We start from the raw sequence: 24,342 nt of genomic DNA, 5'->3' as shown, positions 1-24,342 counted from the left end.
GGAGAGGAGGACACGAGAAGAGGGGAGTGAAGAGGAGAGGAAGAGAAGAGAACAGGGGAGTGAAGAAGAGAAGAAGAGACGAGAAGAGGGGAGTGAAGAAGAAAAGAAGAGACGAGAAGAGGGGAGTGAAGAAGAAAAGAAGAGACGAGAAGAGGGGAGTGAAGAGGACGGGAGGAAACGAGAAGAGGGGAGTAAAGAGGAGAGGAAGAGACGAGACGATTGAAGTGAAGAGGAGAGGAAGAGACGAGAGGAGGGGAGTGAAGAACATAGGAGGAGTCGAGAAGAGGAGAGTGAAGAGGAGAGGAGGTGAGTGAAGGGGAGAGGAGGGGAAGAGAAGAGGGAGTAAAGGGGAGAGGAGGACACGTGAAGAGGGGAGTGAAGAGGAGAGGAGACGAGAAGAGGGAGTGAAGGGAGAGGAGGACACGAGAAGAGGGGTGTGAAGAGGAGAGGAGAGGAGAAGAGGGGAGTGAAGAGAAGAGGAAGAGACGAGAAGAGGGGAGTGAAGAAGAGACGAGAAGAGGGGAGTGAAGAGGAGAGGAGGAAACGAGAGGAGGGGAGTAAAGAGGAGAGGAAGAGACGAGAAGATTGAAGTGAAGAGGAGAGGAAGAGACGAGAGGAGGGGAGTGAAGAAGATAGGAGGAGACGAGAAGAGGGGAGTGAAGAGGAGAGGAGGTGAGTGAAGGAGAGAGGAGGGGAAGAGAAGAGGGAGTAAAGGGGAGAGGAGGACACGTGAAGAGGGGAGTGAAGAGGGGAGGAGACGAGAAGAGGGAGTGAAGGGAGAGGAGGACACGAGAAGAGGGGTGTGAAGAGGAGAGGAGAGGAGAAGAGGGGAGTGAAGAGAAGAGGAAGAGACGAGAAGAGGGGAGTGAAGAGGAGAGGAGGAAACGAGAGGAGGGGAGTAAAGAGGAGAGGAAGAGACGAGAAGATTGAAGTGAAGAGGAGAGGAAGAGACGAGAGGAGGGGAGTGAAGAAGATAGGAGGAGACGAGAAGAGGGGAGTGAAGAGGAGAGGAGGTGAGTGAAGGAGAGAGGAGGGGAAGAGAAGAGGGAGTAAAGGGGAGAGGAGGACACGAGAAGAGGGGAGTGAAGAGGAGAGAAGACGAGAAGAAGGGAGTGAAGAGGAGAGGAGGAAACGAGAAGAGGGGAGTAAAGAGGAGAGGAAGAGACGAGACGATTGAAGTGAAGAGGAGAGGAAGAGACGAGAGGAGGGGAGTGAAGAACATAGGAGGAGTCGAGAAGAGGAGAGAGAAGAGGAGAGGAGGTGAGTGAAGGGGAGAGGAGGGGAAGAGAAGAGTGAGTAAAGGGGAGAGGAGGACACGAGAAGAGGGGAGTGAAGAGGAGAGGAGACGAGAAGAGGGGAGTGAAGGGGAGAGGAGGACACGAGAAGAGGGGTGTGAAGAGGAGAGGAGAAGAGAAGAGGGGAGTGAAGAGGAGAGGAGGAAACGAGAGGTTGGGAGTAAAGAGGAGAGGAAGAGACGAGAAGATTGAAGTGAAGAGGAGAGGAAGAGACGAGAGGAGGGGAGTGAAGAAGATAGGAGGAGACGAGAAGAGGGGAGTGAAGGGGAGAGGAGGCCAGAGAAGAGGGGAGGGGTGGAGGAAACGAGAAGAGGGGAGTGAAGAGGAGAGGAAGAGACGAGAAGAGGGAAGTAAATAGGAGAGGAAGTGACGAGAAGAGGGAAGTGAAGAGGAGAGTAAGTTACGAGAAGAGTGTAGTGAAGGGGAGAGGAGGAGACGAAGATACGAGAAGAGGGGAGTGAAGAGGAGAGGTGGAGACAAGAAGAGGGAAGTTGAGAATTGAGTAAAAGAGAGGAAGGGAGAAAAGTGTAGTGGAGTCGGGAATCGAAGACAAGAGAGGAAATAAGAGATGGGTGGAGACAAGAGGCGTGAACAGGAGGCGACATGAGATAGAAGCAGAGGAAAAGGAGGGTGAGGGGAAGAAGAGACGAGAGGAGAGGGGAGGTAGTTGCAGAAAATATCGTCTGAGCGTCAAGAACTGATGCATTCATCAAATTATCAACATAAAACAATCAAATTGCGATCTAATATATTCTCGGGGCCAAATGTCTTTCGGCGAAGTTCAAAGCAAGTTAAGATCTTTCGCGTACGATTTTCGATTTAACAGCGATTGCACCACTAAAAACATGAACTTAATTTTCATATTTGTAAGAAGTGAAATAAACTCCTTACACCTTATTATCTCTCTTGTTTCAGCAATGAATCCCTACTCCTTTTTGTTTCGCTTCTTTTCGACGATTTTGCTTGATGCTTATTCACCAAATAATCAGGTAAGTCATAAATATGTAACAATTTCTTGTTCTGTATGTTATGTGTCTTCTTTGTGTTTTAGTACTAAGTATTATTATTATTTGATAATAAAAATCCTTAGAAAAAAAAATTGGACCTAAAAGGGATGAGGAGACAGGCGAGTGGAGAAGTTACATAAATTAGAACTGCATAATTTGTATTCATGTTCAGATATTATTAGAATAATTAAATCAAGAAAACTTAGGTGGGCAGGCCATGTGGCACGAATTGGAGAAGAAAGAAGATTTTACAGGATTACACAGGTCAACAAAAAAAATTAAGTTGTTGAGACTTTTTTTACATCCGATAACTGATTTCGCATCTTCAAGATGTATTGATTACAGAAAAGACTGCCGTTTCGCTGTATCACATCACGTTTCGCAAAAATGACACGTAATATGTAGATGCTTGAACTTGCAATTCTGTAATACATGTGAACCATACAACAAACATAATATGCTAAACAGTAATGAAATACACATTGCATTGTATTGTGTCCTTTGTACAGGTATAAACTAGTACACGAAATTCATAAACACATTTCACATTGCCTCTTGTCTCTTGTAACATTTAAAGTCCAAAGTAAAAGAAGCATAAAAGCTACTAATGGTGAGGTACATATTCAGTCAATAGAACCGTTGTCGCTTGGATGAGAAACTTCTTTTTTGACATGTTATCTTGTGTACTGTAACAGGATCGTCACGTTTCATATATATACATATATATATATATATATATATATATATATATATATATATATATGTATAAGTAGTGCAATCAACCCGGTTGAACGTCCTCTTGTGGTGAGCTGAAGTGGTGAGCTTGCCTTAATGGATTTTTCTTGTAAGGCATGAGCTCTATTTGATGGCGCAGTGTTGCCAGCTTCTTACTTGAAAAAAGCACCAAGGTTTTTGGGGTAACCTAACCTAAAACAAGGAGCTGGCAACCTTTTTCTCGCAGTGTTACCAGCTTCTCACTCGAAAAAATCACCAAGGTTTTTGGGGTAACCTAACCTAAAGCAAGGAGCAGGCAACTTTTTTCTCGCAGTGTTGGCAACACTACACCCGAAAGTAAAGCTCGGTGGGGCTTGCTTTAATGGTTTGCTCTTGTAAGGCATAACCCCCCCCCCCCTATTTTCGGACATAGTATTACCAACATCTTACTCAAAAAAAATCACCAAGGTTTTTGGTCTAACGTAACCTAAAGCAAGGTTGCCAACCTACTGGTACTTTTACCATAGCCTTTTACAAAAAAGAGAGAGAAAAGAGGGAGGGAAGAGTTAAACAGCCGGCAGCCTACCTACAGCTTTTTTTTTTGTCTAACCTAACCTAAAGCAAGGGGCTGGCAACTTTGCTTGAGGTTTGCTTTACAGTGCATAAAGCAATTTTTGCCAACCTACATATACTAAACAAAGAGAGCCGGCACTGCCGTAAAAGAGAGAGATGGATGGATGGGAACACTACACGGGTTCAACGTCATCAAATAAAAATCGCCTTAATGGTTTTTTTCTTGTAAGGTACGATCTCTATTTTCTCGCGGTGTTACCAACTCCTACCTACATTTTTTTTTAGTTGGCAAGGGCTAGAGAGAGAGAAAAACTTATAGCTGGGAACAGTAATGAGCGAATGCGCCATATCGTAATTTTCCAACTCCCCGGGGGCCAATGTTTGTATATCGCGACCTTTGTAAACCTCTCTCTCTCGGGGGGAAACGATGTGCCTCGCACACACACACACACACACACGCACACACACGCACGCGCGCGCATATGTATTGTAACACAAACAAACAAACAAAATAATAATTGTTGTTTTTAGGAGGCCTGGCCCCTATAACCTCGCCAGGGTGCGTGGTGCCCAACCAAAAATGTAAAAGTTTTCTAATGGCTGCGGTTATAGATTACCGCACCTCTGTAGAGTTTCACGTGTTTTTTTTTTTCCCCCAACTTCCATGAAACCCTACAGAGGACCTCCGTAATGCATGCAACGTGTACTAACGACTCTAGTGTTATTTTGATGTTGTGATATTTTTTGGATATAGAGTTTTATTGTGAGATATAGATAAAAATAATTATGTTTATTATAATATTTTCTTGATGAAGATGGAGAATGTATGTGCGTGTGTTACAAATAAAGTTGCATGCTTTTTTCTAGTGTGTGTGTATGTGTTTTTGATGTTTCGACAGCATCTGAAACGATAAAAAAAAATTTATTGTTAATTTTCACGTGTAAAAACAACAACAATTTTTTTTGTGCAAATTTTCTGATTGTCTCGTGCTATAGTGCAAAAAAGATATTGTAGCTGATGGCTAATGAAATTAACATTGTAACTGATCTGAACTAGTGAAATTCGTATTGTGCCATTGTAACTGATTGTGCTAGTGCAGAAAATTTCTTATTGTGCGAGAAAAGATGTTAAAAACCTGGTTAAAACTGCTCTGTGACCCTCTCGTTCTTCACGTCGTAGGCGAAGGACTTCTCTGCAATCAGGATGACACTGCATAGGGTATCCTCGGGCAAGGCATCGTGGAACTCGCAGACGACCTTGATGTTGGTTCGATCGTTGACCACAACCTTCTTCCTCTTAGATGTGTTGATGACGAACATCGGTCTGCGGATTTTGAATTCGCTGGGGGTGTAGTACATGTCCACGCTTCCCTCGGTCACGCGTTTGTAAGCCGTGTAAGCTTCGTAAAGTTTGAGGTAATCGTCTTTGGCCACGTCGAGGTTGTAATTCTCGCGCGGGAACACTTCGTTGCGTCCATTCTTCAAATAAACGTTCTTGATCTTACAGTCGTCGAACTTGCTGGAATCTTTTTCCTGATTGTTATTGCGCCCGGTCTGAAAGAGCACTACGACGAAATCTGGCATGTCGAACTGTATGTTGTTGAACTGCGTCGTCACGTCGAATTCCATGTGACTTCCCGACGCTATTTTCTGCACGCACTGGTAACCGTGAAAGTGAATCGGCACCTGCGGACTTTTCAAGATCTCCGCTTTGTACTTGAGGGCGTAGTTCGTTTCGTATTCCACCACCGGCATTCTCAATTCCATGCTCCGGATGACGCACTTGGCTGCTTCGGGTAAAGTGTTGGCTTTCGGCGTGGTGGCGTCCGGACCCAAAGTAGAGTATCGCATCAGTGCGTCGTTGTCGTTGGCCGCTCTTCGAAACGTAACGCGCAGTCCTCCCTTCCACATGATCTCCTTGTAGTCTGAGAAGAAACCCGGCAGCAGACGCATGGGAAAGAGTACCGTGTGAATTTTCGTCGATATTTTGGTCCCGGCTTCGAATCCTCCCGCTTGATAGTATGCTGCGTCCGTTTTGGATAATTTCAATGTTCCCACTGCCGTCGACGTGATGCCTGGATAATCTATTCTGTCGATGACGGTATTGTGTTTCCTCACCTCCACCTGCGAGAACAGGTGAGGCACGAAGTTGTCCACGAGTATCAAGTTTGCTGCTGCGGGAAACGCGTCTCCGCTTTCTTTCTTCACCACGTCGAATTGAAGGTAGAGGTCCGCTCTGTGAGGATGAACGAACCCGTCGCCTACGTCCACGTCGTATTCGATCTCCCTGTTCGCTTCGTTCAGATTGGCGAACGTGCGACGGTTGGGAGGGAAAGATTGCAATTCGTAACTTTCGATTTGCTCCATTTTACATGTATGGTTATTTATTATACGTTGATCTCCACGATGGCCGTCGTAGTGGCACCTGCGAAATCCACCACGTCTCCTTTCTCGTTCGTCACCACCAACTCTATGTCGTCTATGCGGTTGCGACATACTGGAAAATAGATCGGCGAAGAGGGTGTGTAGATGATCGGTTCCATGAACTCGGAACTTGGTTTGAAAGTGGCTATGATTCCCGTCTGCTTGTGACTTCCTAACAATCCGTCCAAAGATTTCGTGATCATACCTTCGGCCACGTTGCAGTGTACGTTCAGAGTCTCTATGGCCAAGAATTTAGGAATGTTGGTTGCCACGTGCTTGATGCCAGCTTCGAGTTTGGTGTCGTTCTCGAAACCTAAAAGTTCTCCCATGGTGCCTAGGTCCACGGTCTCCGTCGCGGATAGGATTTCCACTCTGTGCGTGACCGAATTTTGAGAAAGATATGTGCCTTTGGGTAACTGAGCTTGCAAAGTGGAAAGATTGTATTGTCCTGGCGTGACGACGATGTGTTCGCTTCCGACGCTAATTTTGTTGTTGTGCTGCGTAACGTTAGGTATGAGGTACATGCTGTAGAATGCACGCAGAGCCACGGATTTAGGATAGACGATGTCGTCGTGCAGCGTGAGTTTCAAGATTGAAGATTCACTCGTGAGATGGAACACGCCCATTCTAGTGATGCTGTTTTAGGTTCCACAATGCTTTCTGGAAATCCTCGATCGTAGGGTTATTTATTTTAGAGAGAAACGCGAGCATGGAGAGGCAGAGATGACCGCAGTTCACGTCTCCGAAATTTTGAATGCGTTCGTCGTTGTAGTATATGGAGGTTTTGTTCGTTTTCAGATAATGAATTAAATTTGTAGGTGGAACACCTCCGAAAGAATCGAAAACGAATACTTTATCATTGTCGTTTTTGTGGTAACATATCCAATGCGTGCCTGGATTTTCTTGACCGTCCAAGTTGACTACTCCGCATTCTCTTCTTTTAACGCTTGAAGGTAACGAGTCGGACATGAAAACTCCTCTGAAGTGTTTGATTTGTAACGGTTCGATCAGAGATTCAATGTCTCGGTTGGTGAGTGCTTCTGTTTCTTTTTTTTAAACTTTCTCATCACGCCCTTCCCCTTCTTCTCCATGACCAGGTTGTGACGTTTCTGTTCTTCCAACTCGGCCTTGTTCTTCTTCGAGTCGATGACGGTTTTTGCGATGGCGGCACTTCCGCCGGCCAAACTTCCAACGGCCCCCAATGCTGCCAGGATGGCCGGGATGCTGAATATGAAACCTCCGATCTTTTGCTGTTTCCGCGAACGTTGCAATCTTTTCAATTGAGGTGTGCTGAGCAGCAATTTCATTCCGTGTCCTTTTGACAAGCAAGAACGTTTCTTCTCGCGTTGTTTCTTGGTGAGTAACCCATCGAGAGCACCTAGATTTTTTAGATTGGAGTATGGTATCTGGTACACGACACCCTTGGGCTTCATGTTGATGCTCTATGTGTTATTTTCACGGTATGTTATTTATATATATATTCTGAGATTTTTTCTTGTGTAGTTTTTTACGGTATGTTATTTATATATTTTCAAAGCCTCGCAGTCGTTATACAAATTCTATTACGTGCTTCGTTTTCTTGCCAAGAAGTTCCTTTGTCCCCTTGTACACGATTCGAGTTTTGTTCTCGATTAAAATAGATAGCTTCTCGTCGCATAACATGCTAGCGTATCGATCTGGTAAAAATAGACTGTATTGTGCGTTGAGCAACAGGCGTACCTTGGGACCATACTGGGTAGAAACGATTGAACCGGAAGTTATCGTGTAAGGTTTGTCGACTTCCAATTCCTGAATTTTTACATACTCGACTGACAAATTTAGCATTTGTTTTAAGCTTGGAGATCACTTATTTTTTCGGTCGTCATATCAAAAAAAAATTTCAAAGTGTTAGAGAGAAATTTAATTGTTTTTCACGATGTGTGTTATTTATATATACCGAAGATTATTTTTTTTTCACGATGTGTGTTATTTATATATATCAAGTTTTTTTTCACGATTTGTATCGAAGATTTTTTTAACAGAGGAAGAAAGTTCGTGCTTCGGAAAACGCGAGGATGTGCGTAGTGATATCTTCCTTCTCCTGCATAGACTTGTACCAATCATCAGTATACTGTCTTCTTCCCTGCATCGCCTCGTACAGTTCGTCCGACCTCTCCTCCAATTTTTCCCCTGCAGCCGAAAGCAGAATGTTGAGATCACCGCACCTCAGGCCGCTGATCTCCCGAAGAAGGTCCTTGAGAACCATTTCACAAGGGATGCGAAATTCCGGCGTCGTTCTTGCTATGATTAGAAGTTTATTAACATCTCCGTTTACTACTTTCTTGAATATTTTAGATAGTAGCTCGGGTGGCAAATTAGTTATGTAATCCATGTTGTTTTTTTACTGTATGTTATTTATATACCCCACCCCAATTTTTGTTTCGTGTTCATGGCGATGGTGGTGCCTAGTGCGGCGACCCGTTCACCCAACGATGCGTCTCTACTCACGAATCTTTCGAAAGCTGCGTGCTCTAACTTTCTGTCTGCTTCGTGACGTGCATCCAGATCCGTCTGCGTGGTGTTGTAGGCGATGTCGTGATCTTTGCATGCGGCGTCCAACGGATTCACACCCTTGTCTCCTCTCTCCAATCTTTTCTCGAGTTTGGTACCCGGTCCGCAGTACTGGTAGCCAGGTAGATGCATCTCGAAAGGTAACTTGTTGATGATGTCGTTCACGAGTCCCTTTCCTTCGGCCACGTTCCAGAATTTCGGAGGCAGCGTGTTGATGATTTTGATCAGGTAACCTATGCCCTTGTCGTCGTTCACGATGAAGTTGGAAAGTTTCGTGCTGATCATGTCCACGATGCCAACCTTCTCGTTGTAGAAATTACGGTTGCCTGCATTCTCTTCGCCGGCTATCACCAACAATCGGTCCACGAGTTTCCTAACGTCGTCCACCCAAACGAATTCTTTGGGTAACGTGTTGTAGCGTTTGACGCCGCTGCCTGTTTTGACCTGGTTCCAAATCGGTTTGATGAGATTCCTGTACTTCTCGCCGCTGCTCGATTTCACCCTATTCTGCGAGGCGTCGTTGTTCTGGTACAAGGCATCCGTCATGATCAGAATTTCCTTGTAACTCTGGTAATCTTCGTCGGTGTAATCTTTCGGCTGCTTTTTGGCGACGAGTTCCCACAGTCCCACCGTACCGGGATACCTGTTCCAACTATCCTTGTCGCCTAAATTGACTTTAATGTCGTTGCCTTCGAAGGTCACCTTCGATTTCCCAATCTTCCACACCACACCTCCGCCTTCGCTGGTTTCCATGCTGGGATACAATCCGAACACTTCATCCTTGTCGAATTTCCCCGTGCTCAGGTAGTCTCGTGCCAAAGGTCCCAACTCGATTTTATCCGAAGACGACGTGCTGCCTATGGCTCGACGTCGTGCCGGTGCATCCTTCAGTTCGAACGGCGTCGAAGGAATGCTCGAAATGGGCGTGGGTACGGCGTAACTTTTAGCTGCGAGCGGTACGAGTTCATTAATCAAATTTTTATTTTGTTCCGTGACACTTTTAATTTCTTTACCTAGACCGCTGATGGCATCGATAACAGGTTGATCCTGACGTTTCTTCTCTTCGTAGAATCCGCGATTCTCGGATTTCCAACCTTTGAAGCGTTTCGCGAGGTAATCGCGAAGCTTGAGATTTTCGTCTTCGATTTTTCGTTTCGTCATGACGTTATTTATATACGTCGTTTCTCACAACGTTGCAACGTTTAGAAAGTCGTTGATTTTGTTTCTGTATTTTCCGTCGTTGGGTTTCCTCGTCATGTCGATCGTCGCGAATCCGAAATCGTCACCGTTCCAGCAAGTAGAGCAGCCTTCCGAAAATTGATTGTAGTTCATGTCTCCGCCTACGTAGTCATCGTATGCGTGCTTGAGGTTGGTGTGATCTTGACGAAACAAACATATGAAATTAGCGTTGTCGCGCACTAACTGTTTTGGAATTTTGGAAAACGTTTGAGCTAGGTAAAAACAATCCATTCCTTTGTGACGACCTTGCGTGAAAAAGTTGCGAATTTCATTTTGATTTTCCAGGATGGCGTCGTCGAACACAACGACTGAATTTTCACGACAATCGTCGAGTGGTTTTATTTCCGAGGCGAACGTTGCAATGTCCAGACCATCGTACAGTTTCATCAGTTGCTGGTATTTGGATTGCTCCAAACTTTTCGAGAACACGTACAGGTGCCTGTTCTTCCAATTTAACCAATTCGGTGCGAGGAGAAAATTGTCCACGAGCAGTGTCGTTTTCCCACACCCCGAAGGACCTACGATCAGACAGCGGATGCTGTCGGGAAGCAACTCGCCGTTCTTTTTCTTCGTTTGACTTTCCGGATCCGGTAGACGCTTCACCACGTTCCACGTACTCACAAGATCACTTCGTCCGCGTCGATCCAACTCTTTTCTGGAAGTCCCAGCCATTTGACAAACAGTTTGTCACCTTTCCTACGCAATACTTTCTCGATGAGGTACGTGTCGGGGTGTTTCGTTTTAGAGAGTTCCTCTCGTAAAATCTTCCTTTCAAAATCTCGCCGCTACTATCTTTTATTATATACGTGTGTCGGTTTCCGGGTAGAACTCGAACCACCGTAAAGAGTTCCGTGCTCCAATTTTTTGTAAATCCCTTCTCGAAGGTGCGTTTGAATTTGCTAATCCTCACCCGGTCTCCAATTTTGTATTTAGCTTTTTTTGTCGTGGGTGTGTACTTTGGACAGTAAACTGTAGAAATTAAACGCTGCTCGTCGGACTTGGTAACGTCGGCTGGCTTCATGCCTATCGTTCTGTGTACCGTATCATTATAGGTGTCGACGAGTTCCGGCAGGATGTCGACCCATTTGTAATTTCCCCGAAGCGTGAATCGTTTCCACATGTGTGTTTTCAAGGTTCGATTGAATCTTTCCACGATGCTGGCTTTGATGTGACTGAAGCTCGAATAATGTCGAATCTTGTGTTTTTGAATAAACTTTTGGAATACGGCGTTGTAAAATTCTTTACCGTTGTCCGTTTGCAGAAACCGTGGTCGTCTGCTGCCGCTTTCGTGAAAAATTAATTTGAATGCTTCCGTGACGCACGTTCCTGTTTTTGCCTTCAAAGGTAGAGCCCATGCGAATTTCGAAAATGTGTCTATGACGGTGAGGAGGTACTTGTTGCCCTTGTTCAATTTATGTATGTTTTTCAAATTGCCGCTACTCATCTCCACGAGGTCACTTTGCCAGAGGTCGTCGATGCCCTTGGTTACCACAGCCAAACGTTCGTAGTTACGGCGTGCAGGTTTATGCAATTCTTCGACGATGGCTTGCCTAGACATTTTCTTAGAGATTACGTTTCAAGAGAAGCACAAGCGTGATGGGATTCAAAGAGGGTGGCACTTCGCTCGTGTTTTGAATGATCAGCTTATCGCCGGCACTCACGTCGAAAACGGTGAGATCTTCGTCTTCGTGTATTTCATATATGTTGCGCGTTTCGTTCCAACGCGCCAGAGGAATGTTTCCTGCTTTCTGGACACCACGATTCGATATCAAAGTCATGGTGGGAACGCTAGCTTTTCTGCCGTGAGACCAGTACGAAAATTCGTTTATCTGAATCGTGCCATCGAGGAGAAACTTGTAGTACGGATGATAAGGATGTAGCATGTACAGTTTGTTACCTTCGACGAAGGTGGAGATTCTTTGTTGATTGGGAATGCTGTTGATTTCGATGGCTTGCAGAGAATGCAGTTTAGCGAATTTAGTGTCGACGCTAACGAGGTTGCTGTGAACTTGTCCGAGTTTATTTTCGATGGGGAGCAAATGCTCGACTATGGTATCCGTTACGGTAGATAACGACGGTTTGATTTTCACTTCCACGTTCAACTGCTTGTAGTTTTCGTTGAGTTCTTGCAACTTGGCACCGAAAGAGGCCAGCGTCGATTCCTGCGTGGATTCCAGCACTCCAACTTGATCTCTGATGTTGACGACGATGTTCTGAAGGTTCTCGACTTGATTCAATTTCGAGCTCTTCTCGGTAAGATCGTTCACGATGCTTCGCATCTCTGTAAACTGCGTGTGAAGGTCGGCGACGCTCTGCGAAGTGGGCAGCGTCGACACCAGCGAACTAATTTCGTCTCGAATCTGTTCCACGTTCGCCGTTTCCGTTTCCAGTCGTTTCAGCATTCGAGATATGTTTCTTTTCAAAGCGTGCAATTCTTTGGAGGTGGGGAGATTGGCCACTTTACTCTCGAGATCGCTCAACGAGCTTTTGATGTCGCTCGAATCAGATAGTGCCGTCACCGCCGTTTTCAATTTTTCCAAATCTTCGCTCGAAGGCACGCTCGTCCGTAACGATTCCAAGTCACCCTGTATGTTGTCCAGTACATGATGAAAATGAGCGAGATTCGTTTCGACGTTTAAATTTTCTAAATATTCGATCTTCTGCTGAACCGTGCTCAACGTGTCTTGAATGCTCGTCAACGCTCTCGCTTCGGCGTGAATATTTTTAATTTCTTCGTTGATCAATTCCAAGGACGCCTGAAGCGTAGCGATGGTGGTTTGAATGTGTTCGAAATCTCGATACGCCTCCAATTGAATTTTTATGTTCGCGACGCTTTTACCGATGACCTGCAGTTCGTCCGACGATGGTAGGTTCTTCATGGTATCTTCCAAAGTCTGCAACTTGGATTTAATTTCTTCCAACGTGCTGGTGAATTCTTCTTGTAATTTGGAAACGACGACATGCAAGCGTTCTGCGTCTATATCGTTCACGACGGTTTGAAGTTCAGAGAAATTTTTTTCTATTGCGGAAGTTCGTTCTTCGATTTCGAGTTTCAATTTTTCCAAATCTTCATTTTTCGATTGAAATTGCTGTAATTTGGCCAAATCATTTTGAAGCGAATCCACGCTCAACTGTATATTTTGAACGTTGTCGTAAGAAGGTACGTCGACATAATTTTTTATCAGCGTTTTCAGTTCGGAATCGATTTTCAGAATGGGGTCGAGACATTGCGTTTGGAGCGTAGCGATTTCCGACTCTAAACTTTTGTTTAAGGTTTCCTGCAAAGCGATCAAATCGGTCCTCAACTTCTTAACTCGAATGTCCAACATGAGAATCTCTTCTGCGTGGTCCACACGCTTGGTGTTGCCGAAAATGTCGTTAGGCATTTTGTTAACGGTTATTTATAATAGGATAGACGATTCGTAATTCTACGAAGAGAGGAATAAGTTTGTCGTAATCTCCGAGGAGTTCCATGTAAAGATAATCTCCTGCGGACACATCGTACGTAATGTTAGAAAGCATCTTGTCGTGCTTGATTCGAAAAATGTTCTTGCCGGTAGAAATTTTGATTTCGCCTGCGTTTTCCGGATTCACGGTGATTTGAAGTTTCCCGTCGATCGGAATTTCGTAGAAATGTAAATTGTTATTAAAAACATAAAACATCTTGCCCACATCGTCATTCAGTTTCGTCCAAATGCTGTTGAGGTGAATGATCAACAGACCGTTGAGTTTAGGTAACACGGAAGGTAAGACTTCATGATCTGGTATGGTTTCCATAATGATCTGTTTTTTGAAACCGAACAAATTCATAGGCATGCTGGTTATTTAAGAATACGGTCATAGTTTTTTTTTGTAATGACAGTCAAAGTGTTTTTTTTTTTTTTTTTTGTTTTGTTTTGTTTTATGAATCTTCTGTTGAAGATGGACATATGTTGCAGGTTTTGCTTTCTGCTAAGCGATAGTGCCCCCACGGCAATGTGTGAATACCACACTCGAGAACGCACCTCTTGTCGTCGTTGGGATCCAGCGCAATTTTTCTAACTTTGTTTGTGGTCAACACATGGTCGACGCTCTGGATTCGCTGTTCTGCTCTTAGAACCGACGACCTGGTCTTGAGGCAATCGACGAAGTCCTCGAATGCGAGATGCTCCCGAACCACCTGTCTGCCGACACCCTTGGCCTTCTTGGTAACGCTGCCCTCGGCTTTGATGGCATAGGCCTTGGCGCGAAGACCCGCAAACTCGAGAATTACATCACCGTCCTTCTCGTCTTTGAGTTTGCCAGGCACTTTTTTGTTTTGGGGCAGGATGCCGTACTGGTTCGGCTGGGGATAGCCCGAGGTGTCGAAGAGGTTGGCCAAAGCTGGTACCGTGACTATATCCCCGTACGCGTCGTCCGTGCGAACGTGGTACACCAAGCTGTCCGTGTCCGTGTAGAGAAGCGAGATGTTGTGGCTATATTGTGGACGTAATATGTCGTAGTACGTCTCGAACATGTGCAGCTTGCTCAGGTCTAATACTGAGGCACCAACATAAATTGGCTTGTCGAGTTTTACCTCACTCTTCCTCATATGCACCAGAGCAAGCTGCTCATTATAAATGGTCCTCGATTTGAATAACGGGTTCGCTACGAGCCTGCGACATTGTGCTTTCCTCGTTACCAATTTTATGTCCATGCGATTCCGTACATTCTCCATAGTTTTGCCAAACACCGCATTATTCATAAGCTTGAAGAAATCCTTATCGAGCTCGGACGTGGCTGCGGTGCGGTGTTTGGTGTTGACTTCAATATATGGACGCAACCACAGAGAATGCTCGAACTTGAGGATGCGGTGAACTGCGTGGACCGCGACCCCTCGCTGCATCAACCACCGGAGATTCTGGTAGTGTAGGACGTAATTCTTCTTGGGCTCGAAATCCATGACGAGCTTCTTCTGGTTGGAATCGGGTGGACACTTGAACTCGGGTGCAGGGGGGAGATCGCTGAACAAATCCTGCAGCTTCTCGGAGAACTCAAGGTCCACCTCGGCGAAGAACCCATGTTCCGAATCGTCGAAGCTTTCGACGTCGAAGTTGGAAGGGTCAGCCCACTCGAAGCCTCTAAAGGGGAGTGACTGCATCATGGAGTGCCCGTAGAGGTTATTGACGTCCGTGTACATAATATAGCTGGACGGCTGTGAGGGCTCGTAACCGGTGGCCATGTGGTGATTGTTGGCGCGCGAGTGTCGCTGCGACACCTGGACCATTCCACCCCGCACGGCACGTTCCACAAACAGCATCATGTCCACGTCCGAAAGAAGCTCCAGCTCGATCTTCGTCACCAGAAACATGGCTGACCACGCCAGTCCGGGGAGACTGTAGAAGTAGGCAGGGTCCAGCTGGTAGATCTTCATTGCGGTCGCACGGAACGTCTGGAACACGTCGGCGAGGAGCGTCACGTCAAGTCTGAGGTAGGCGTCGTGGTAGTCCCCGAGAGTTCGACAGCCCAGCTCGCGCCACATGGACTGGGCGTGGTGATAGTCATCCTCGGTGATGCCCGAGCCTCGCAGCTGACTGTAGAAGTTTGCTCGAGGAGGTAGCGACGTCTCTGCGAACTTGGAAGGGTCTGTGATGTATTCGTAGGGATAGACCCCCTTACGCTTGAAGAGGCCGGCGTCCAAGTTCGGAAAGTTTCCGGAGGTAATGAGCATTTGCTCGTCGCTAAGCTTCCCTGCGAGAGCATCGAGGCTGGCCGGGAGGAACCTCAGGGAGTCGAGGAAGCGAAGCTCGACGGTAGAGTGTGTTTCTGAGATTCGCACCCACTTGCTCAAGCTAATGTAACGCTCCTCGTTCTGCGCCAGGACGTTGATTCGCATGTCGTCGTAGCCAAAGTGAGGCACCAGATGGTGGAAGTCGTACCCCGAGCCATTATGAAAAAACACAGGGATAAATCGCGGGTCCCGAGCCATGAGGTTGCATCCGTTGCACCAAGGACCAACATACCTACCGTCAAAGTGATCGTGGTGTTGGACTTTACGGTTGTTGGCGGTGTACTCCTTGACGCAGACAGGGCAAGCGATGGACTCGTCGTGTCTACGCTGATCGTCGGGGGACAGTGGGAGCATAGACTTGGGGGCCAACAGTACCTTCCCTATCTCGCTGGCTTCCACAACCATCCTCTCGAGGAAGTGTTTGGCTGCGTCGGGACCACGGTACACGTAGGGCTCGGGGGCAATGTGCTGGTCACGTCGCACCACAACGTATGCATAACTCGAAGCCTCGTGGAGTTGGTAAGGGGTGGTGGAAGAAACTTCGGGATCTGGATCGCAAGTGGACAGGGGTTTGAGGAAGGCCTCGAAATCCGCGATGATGATAGCAGGATGCTCCACCATGGCACCGTGCATGTGGAAACGCTCCACGGTGCCAGGTTTAGGCAAGACTGCCACACCAGGCTCGTTGTTACTACAGTAGATCTTGTGGCTGGCAAGCTTCTCTGCAGTGATGTTGGAGCCTCGAACATGTTGGTAATTGTGTTGATCCTGTCCGTCGAACATTGACAAGCACCTGCGACACACCTCGACGTGGTGACTATCACTGCTCCGCTGGCTCGAAACAAGTCTAGAGAGCGAGCGAATAAGAGTGTAGTGGTGATGGGTCTCGTCCTTGATAAGTAGGAGATGGATTTCCTGCGCACCATCGTCCTCTACGTCGCTCACCCGGATGGGGTACACCGCATTTTCGTCAGTGAGACCGTAAACGTTGATGGCCAACCGCGTACGAGCCTCGAACTTTCGAATGTCCGGGACCTCTACCGGGTAGTCGATCCCAGCCATGGCAACTTCCAGCTCTGCCTCATAGGGTAGGTAGTGGCCAACACGTTTTGGATTATTTTTTGGCTCAACTGGGTGCAACGCTGCCAGAACACACCATACGAAGCACTTGGCGTCACCGTTCTGAATGTTCAGGACAGCCTTCTTTGCCGCAATAGTAGGTGGTAAGGGGACGTAGCTGGAGGCGGAGAGAGGCACGAACTTACAAAGTTTGACGCACAGTTCGTGAGGCTCGCCACACAGCGAACCCCCCGAGCCTTTAGCTTGATGTTCTTCCTGTTTTGCCACCAGCTCATCGGTAAACTGGTTGTAGATGACCTCGAGGTTGTCAACATCCGCCAGATGCAGTGTCTTCGCCTTGGTGTTGTGGCAGAAGCTGTAAATTTCGTCGGACGGTTTCTTGTACTGGCAACGTAGCGATGCGTAGAATTTGGTGGAGTGCATTGCAAGCGCCTCGCCGAGGATGGAAATAATTTCGGCTCGCACGTTCTCCAAAAAGATACGCACGTCGCATGAGCCCTCCGAAGTGATGACAAAATCTTCTAACAACCGCTGGAAAGCAGACTGGTTCGCTTTCGCCACAGGCTTGACGCGTTTGGCGGATGGTGGCGAGTCGGCTTCCGCTTTCCTCTTGGTCGAGCTGGTCGACGGTTGTGGAACAGGTGTTCCGACGACAACTTTGCATGATGTTATATGCCTCTTCAAATTATTAATGGTAATAGGTATACCGCACCTAGGACATGATTTTTTAGCGGTTACACGCTTACCAGGTGCACAGGTACGACAATGTCTTGCAAAATGTGCGCTTGATATGGTTATCTTGCACACAGGGCAATTTTTCTCAGATTGCATCTTGTTGAAAATATTTGTGGGTATGTTATTATATATATATAGTGGAGTGCCACAAAATAAATACTGTGCAATAATTCACAATAGTGTTGGGTTTGATGGGAGTGTGTTATTTATGCTATTTCTTGCTTCTTAATGAATCCTGTAAATAATTGAAAAAAAATAATTAAGCTTGTGTATAGAAAACACAAAAATATTATGTGTGCATAATTCTACCAAACATTTTGTTTTCTAACCCTCAGCCCTCTTGGCGTATGAAGTATAAATCATAATTTCAGAAAACATGGTTATTTTCCGCTCGCCATTTTAAAAATCAAACCATAAGCATTATTTATGTTTATAGTATTCGTCGAGCGATAGCAGATAGAGCAAGAATCGTTTTCCTACAACCCATAGTTGATGAATTACAAAACATCTTAGAAATTACATCTTGAAATTTTAATCCAAAATAACTCGAAAACAGCAGGCAGTAGTCATCATCCCTCCAATAAGTTGTAGAGTACTTCTAATTTTGTATCGAATGCTATTAAAATTTTCGAATTAGAGTAAAAACTAAGCCAGCAAATCAAGTTTCTCAAAAAAATAAAAAATTGTCTGTATTTCCGAAACTTGAGGGGGTAGAAACGATTTTATTTGCTAGTCGAATAGTTCTCGTCGAATCCTATCCAACAAACCTAAAATCATCATCCTAGCTCAATTAGGAGCCGAGAAAATCAATGTCTTGGAAAACGTCTTAAGATTTTTGTCTTAAGAAAATTTTCTTGACAGACCGGAAGTAACATCTTGAGATACCGGAAGTCGACTTTCTTAAAGATTGAGATATTTGTCTTAAGACATTTTCCAAGACATTGATTTTCTCGGCTCCTATGGGGCCTAGAACCATGTAACTTTGGTCTATGTATATACCAACACTTGCCCGACCCTGTGGCCGAGTGGTTAGCACATCGCGCTGCGACGCCAAGAGTCCCGGGTTCGAATCCTGGTCGGGCTTGGTTGTTTGTGAATGTCCATTTCATCACTCATCCCCAATCTTCGCAAATTAGCCAAGAGGTACAAAACGTAAAATAAAATAAACTAAATCAATCATTAAGTTCCGTGTTGCAATCATGAAATTAAATTTTAATTAACTTTTTTTTATCCATCTCTCTCTCAAATCTATATAGCCTGTTCATATTTGGCATGTCAGCCATTTTGTTTACGTAGCAAAAAAAAATCTCAATGCTCGTTGTAGCCATAAGTATAATTGGATATAATTGCCGGATTTTATTTAATTTTAGGTTTAAAATCAATAAGCGTGCATAAAAAAAAAAACTAAATATTTTAAATAAATAAGATTCGAATAACTATGTACTTCCACTAGTCTTTGTGATGGCGCAGCGGTAGCCTTGTATTCAAGGGTTCGATACCCGTGCAAGTGGTTTTTGAAACTCTAGGTCCAGTCCCGATTAGCCTTACTGTACATAAAATAGACTTAAAACATCAAATCAATCAGTACTTCCACTAGTTTCTGCGTTAGCACAGCGGTAGGCTTGTATTCAAGGGTTCGGTACCCGTACAAGTGGTTCTTGAAACTGTAGGTCCGGTCCCGATTAGTTTTACTGTGCATAAAATAGACTTAAACAAAAAAAAAAAAACGTTAACTCAATCAGTACTTCCACTAGCCTCTGCGTTAGCACAGCGGTAGGCTTGTATTCAAGGGTTCGGTACCCGTACAAGTGGTTCTTAAAACTGTAGGTCCGGTCCCGATTAGTTTTACTGTGCATAAAATAGACTTAAACAAAAAAAAAACGTTAACTCAATCAGTACTTCCACTAGCCTCTGCGTTAGCACAGCGGTAGGCTTGTATTCAAGGGTTCGGTACCCGTACAAGTGGTTCTTGAAACTGTAGGTCCAGTCCCGATTAGCCTTACTGTACATAAAATAGACTTAAAACATCAAATCAATCAGTACTTCCACTAGTCTCTGCGTTAGCACAGCGGTAGGCTTGTATTCAAGAGTTCGATACCCGTACAAGTGGTTCTTAAAACTGTAGGTCCAGTCCAGATTAGCCTTACTGTGCATAAAGTGGACTTAAACAAAAAAAAAAAACGTTAACTCAATCAATTAATCAGCACTTCCACTAGATATCAAAAACACGCAACTCTCCTCTATTTTTCATGTCTTCCTCTAACAATTTAACATATTTATTTTTTGAAATATGCCCCGCACACATATTTCCTACCTACCAACAGCGGCACACGGAAGAAAAAAAATATTCCAGCTACCAAGATGCTTGCTTCAAATATATAAAAGCAGAAAGAGACATGAAACACCTTCTATATTCTCTCTCTTTTTTGCATGTTTTGCGAGTATATTTTCTTCCACAAAAACCATACTTATAAATCAAAACCAACTCATGCGAGCTAAGAAACAAAGTTACTTACTTTTAGAAATTCTGCAGAAATACTCTTCACTAACGTTAAAAAATAAAACACAACTTTCTACACCAGCGCTTTAAGTTTTATACGGTTTTCTAATGACGTCAAAAATGATATGTTAGCCAACGCAACGTGGACCAATAGAAATCTAAGAACCAAATTCTCTAGACCATTCTCCCCCCCCACATTTCTGCCACATCATTTTACGTGTTGTGTTCGAAAATTCACAAGTTAATGCATCGCATCATTGTTACCTATGCTGTTAACTGGCTATGAAATAAATAACCGGAAAATTCATTGTATTTTTTTCTCTGCCACCAAGCATACGGCAGATGGCAATCTGTGACGCACGCAATAACTATCAAGGCTATGAAATAAATAACCGGAAAATTCATTGTATTTTTTTTTCTCTGCCACCAAACATACGTATTTGTTGAATTTGCGTTATTGCGTCAACATTATTATTGTTAGCTTTTAAAAAAACAGGAAGTACATCCGCCACTGTGAATAGCCAGAAATGCTGCCCCTCCCAGTCATCCATCTCTCTTACAATAGCGTGTGTGTTGGCAACTCTTTCTAGTTGACGGGAGATACTTTCCGTATAAAATACAGAGAGGGAAAGAGAACGAAATTGTCGTTTTTCTAGATATCCACAGGCAAAAGCATAATATTTTTTCAAATACAATATGACAGTCGCTTTTCGATACCGAAAAACTAAATACAATATATATATTTACAATATTAATATTTATTTAACAATATCTACCTACGAATTTGCCTCGAACGAAAACATGTCATAGAAAAACATTTTTCCAGCCGTAAATTCAAAAATTTTGGTCCCCGCGCGCGCGCGCGTGCGTGTGTGTGCGTGTGTGTGTGTGTGTGTGTGTGCGAGGCACATCGTTTCCCCCCGAGAGAGAGAGGTTTACAAAGGTCGCGATATACAAACATTGGCCCCCGGGGAGTTGGAAAATTACGATATGGCGCATTCGCTCATTACTGTTCCCAGCTATAAGTTTTTCTCTCTCTCTAGCCCTTGCCAACTAAAAAAAAATGTAGGTAGGAGTTGGTAACACCGCGAGAAAATAGAGATCGTACCTTACAAGAAAAAAAACCATTAAGGCGATTTTTATTTGATGACGTTGAACCCGTGTAGTGTTCCCATCCATCCATCTCTCTCTTTTACGGCAGTGCCGGCTCTCTTTGTTTAGTATATGTAGGTTGGCAAAAATTGCTTTATGCACTGTAAAGCAAACCTCAAGCAAAGTTGCCAGCCCCTTGCTTTAGGTTAGGTTAGACAAAAAAAAAGCTGTAGGTAGGCTGCCGGCTGTTTAACTCTTCCCTCCCTCTTTTCTCTCTCTTTTTTGTAAAAGGCTATGGTAAAAGTACCAGTAGGTTGGCAACCTTGCTTTAGGTTACGTTAGACCAAAAACCTTGGTGATTTTTTTTGAGTAAGATGTTGGTAATACTGTGTCCGAAAATAGGGGGGGGGGGTTATGCCTTACAAGAGCAAACCATTAAAGCAAGCCCCACCGAGCTTTACTTTCGGGTGTAGTGTTGCCAACACTGCGAGAAAAAAGTTGCCTGCTCCTTGCTTTAGGTTAGGTTACCCCAAAAACCTTGGTGATTTTTTCGAGTGAGAAGCTGGTAACACTGCGAGAAAAAGGTTGCCAGCTCCTTGTTTTAGGTTAGGTTACCCCAAAAACCTTGGTGCTTTTTTCAAGTAAGAAGCTGGCAACACTGCGCCATCAAATAGAGCTCATGCCTTACAAGAAAAATCCATTAAGGCAAGCTCACCACTTCAGCTCACCACAAGAGGACGTTCAACCGGGTTGATTGCACTACTTGTATATATATATATACCTGTGTATATATAAACAGTAGTTGACCATCATCGATGTATTCCAGCGTCCCTAGTAGCGCCTTTCCATTTTTCATTTTCGTTGTACTTTATTATTTATTGTAGCCGCTTAAGATTGTCATATGTCTCATTCAGGTGGACAGAATGAGCGACTGGAGCTGATGCTAGGATGTTACAATTGAGTAGCAGCACACCTTCTAAATATATCTTGCTTGAATCAATGAAGAGCCTCCATTTATATCTGTTATATTGTTCTCCTAACTTATTTATGAGGTTTGGAATGTCTATATCAGGGGCGTATATTCTTCGCTAGCTATCTGCAAAGCCCAGAGACTAAATTGCAAAAGAAAAATCTATTAGAGAACGTGCATAAAATTGTTCATTTCAATAAGAAGATGATGATTCTTTAAGAGTTGGCAACCTGCCCAGGTTTCTTCAAGAATATGCGAAATGCCGAAAGTCTTCCCACCATACTGGCCGATTAACTTGCTTTTAAACCGAAGGCTAGCCTTCGTCTTGAAAGCAGTGTTGCCTTTCCTAAGAACGAGAAATTTTTGGGGCCAAAAAAATGTAGGAAAGGGGAAAAGAAACACCTAAAAAAAAAGTGCATCTCGCCATCATCCAGCTGCCATAGTTTGTTTCCAGATTGAATCGGAAGAGAACAAACTTTGCAGCAATTGAGTAAATTCATGAAAACAGGGAATTTTAAGGTCAAAAAAGAATTGTTTGGCAGTGTTTCAAAATCGCTTCACCCTCATCACATCATATGTCCATTCGAACACTACAGTAAACTGAGATAGGCCAGGCTTTCAACTAAGCATACGCCACTGGTCTACATGCAATATACTAAAGAGCTTTACTGAGTAAAATACTGTTTTAGTTCTTTCTCGCAATGTCTGTAAACTGTTACATATGTTCCTGGAGCTAGCAGGTTCTTCTTTCATCCTTGAAGCCACATGTTCTGCAGAATCCTTTGGGAGATTTAAATCTCTGACCAAATCATTGAGTTAAATTTGTGTGAAAGTTTGGGGAGTGTCTTGTGTGTCTTCCCAGATGTGTCTGTTATCTTCAGATGACTCGGCTGGCATAGAACTTGATTCAGATTGCTGCAGGAACGTCACAGGCATGTGGTAGAGGCCTTTCAAGTCGAGATAAAACTTTTTTTTTAAGCCTTTTTCTTTGCACATACAAAAATAACTCTGAGTGAGTGTAGACTTTCACATACATTTTTGTATTGATATTTCATTGGGATATTGTGTATTTTGTAATCTTATTATTCAATAGACTTGTGAAAATATTTAAAAATTGGTATGTGATAGGACAAAACTAGTGTCATTTTTGGATTCAGGTACGTACACAACGTACTAATAAAACAATCGTCACAATCCAAAAAGGAAAATCCGTGTTGACCTGTGTTATTGTTTGGAAACCTGATGGTCAGAGATCTCTAGGAAGGCCAAGACGAAGATGGAGGGATAATGTTGACATGGACCAAAAGAAAATCGGTAAAGATGGAAAATATTGGATTGATCTTGCACAGGATAGGGACAGATGGAAGGCTTGTGTTGCTCCAGCCATAAACCTTCGGGATTAGAAATGCTAGAGAGTTATTATTAGTAGTAGAAGTAGTGCAAGTCCGTACTTGAAGCGAACACACTTGGAGAATGGTCTCGCAGTTCAGTCTCGAAGTCTCGGACTGAGAGCGGAAATCTTTCGAATTGCACGTCGACTGCAGCGCCAATACAATCGGTACATAAATCTAAGAACTTTTTCACACGTTTTAAACGCTTGTTTTTCACCATAGAAATCACATAGCATTTTAAAAAGTTCTCATGCTTATCTCTCCGTACCTTAGAACTAACAACCAACATCAAGTTGACCTTCGACTTCCACGTTTAGAAACAACAGAACAACGAGTGCAGAAGTCTAGTAAAGAAGACTACAATCTCGTAAGCTGCGCGCAATGAACACGATTGCTCGTGTACTTGGCGCTTTCGAAAAGCACTAGGTGACGTCACTTCCGACAAGACCATACTTCAAGACTGCTTTTTGGACCTTTCAGACAGCCAGAGATATCCTCTGGACTCAAAATTTCTGCAGACGGGTAAAGGCTGGATGCAGAACTGATCAATTCATTTTTTCTCCAGCAGGAAACAATTCAACGAGGTACCGGGATACAGGAACCCGTTCCTGCTTCTGTTCCTTTCCCTTGCGAGGTCCCCAGGATAACCCAGAGAGCCAGTAGCGTTCATAGGCTTCGACCGGGAGATATTAGCGTCATAGCAGCAATAGGGGATAGCTTAACAGCCGCTACTGGGTCTTTTGGTAAATCAATTTGGTTATCCGATTTTGTTGAGGATTCTGGAGTGTCGTATGCTATAGGTAAGCTGTATTTCTGCAGGTTCAAAGAAATCCATTCAAATATACTGGGTGATGCATAAATATTTGAGGTGTTACAAAAATGTATTGCATGTAAATGTTGAACTTTCATTAATGAAACCAGTCCAGAATGTACGAGAAACTCAAACAGTTTTTATTTACACCTACAAATGTTCAATGTGTGCACCACGGCTGACACAGCACGCATCGACACGATAGTCTATTT

General features: G+C 44.2%; 1 protein-coding gene across 1 annotated transcript in view; it reads left to right on the top strand.

Annotated features, from left to right (window-relative positions):
- The window catches only part of LOC145995242 (phospholipase B1, membrane-associated-like), a 77,257-nt gene that overhangs the window by 1,008 nt on the left and 51,907 nt on the right, over positions 1-24,342 (top strand). The window contains exons 2-3 of the mRNA XM_083131810.1: positions 2,211-2,284; positions 23,885-24,119. Coding sequence (XP_082987936.1) covers positions 2,213-2,284; positions 23,885-24,119 — 307 coding nt within the window. The 5' untranslated portion in view covers positions 2,211-2,212. The remainder of the gene's footprint in view (positions 1-2,210; positions 2,285-23,884; positions 24,120-24,342) is intronic.

Source organism: Lepisma saccharinum, chromosome 11 (assembly GCF_977018435.1).
Source record: "Lepisma saccharinum chromosome 11, izLepSacc3.1, whole genome shotgun sequence".
NCBI classification, from domain to species: domain Eukaryota; kingdom Metazoa; phylum Arthropoda; class Insecta; order Zygentoma; family Lepismatidae; genus Lepisma; species Lepisma saccharinum.
This window is presented reverse-complemented; position numbering and strand designations above follow the sequence as displayed.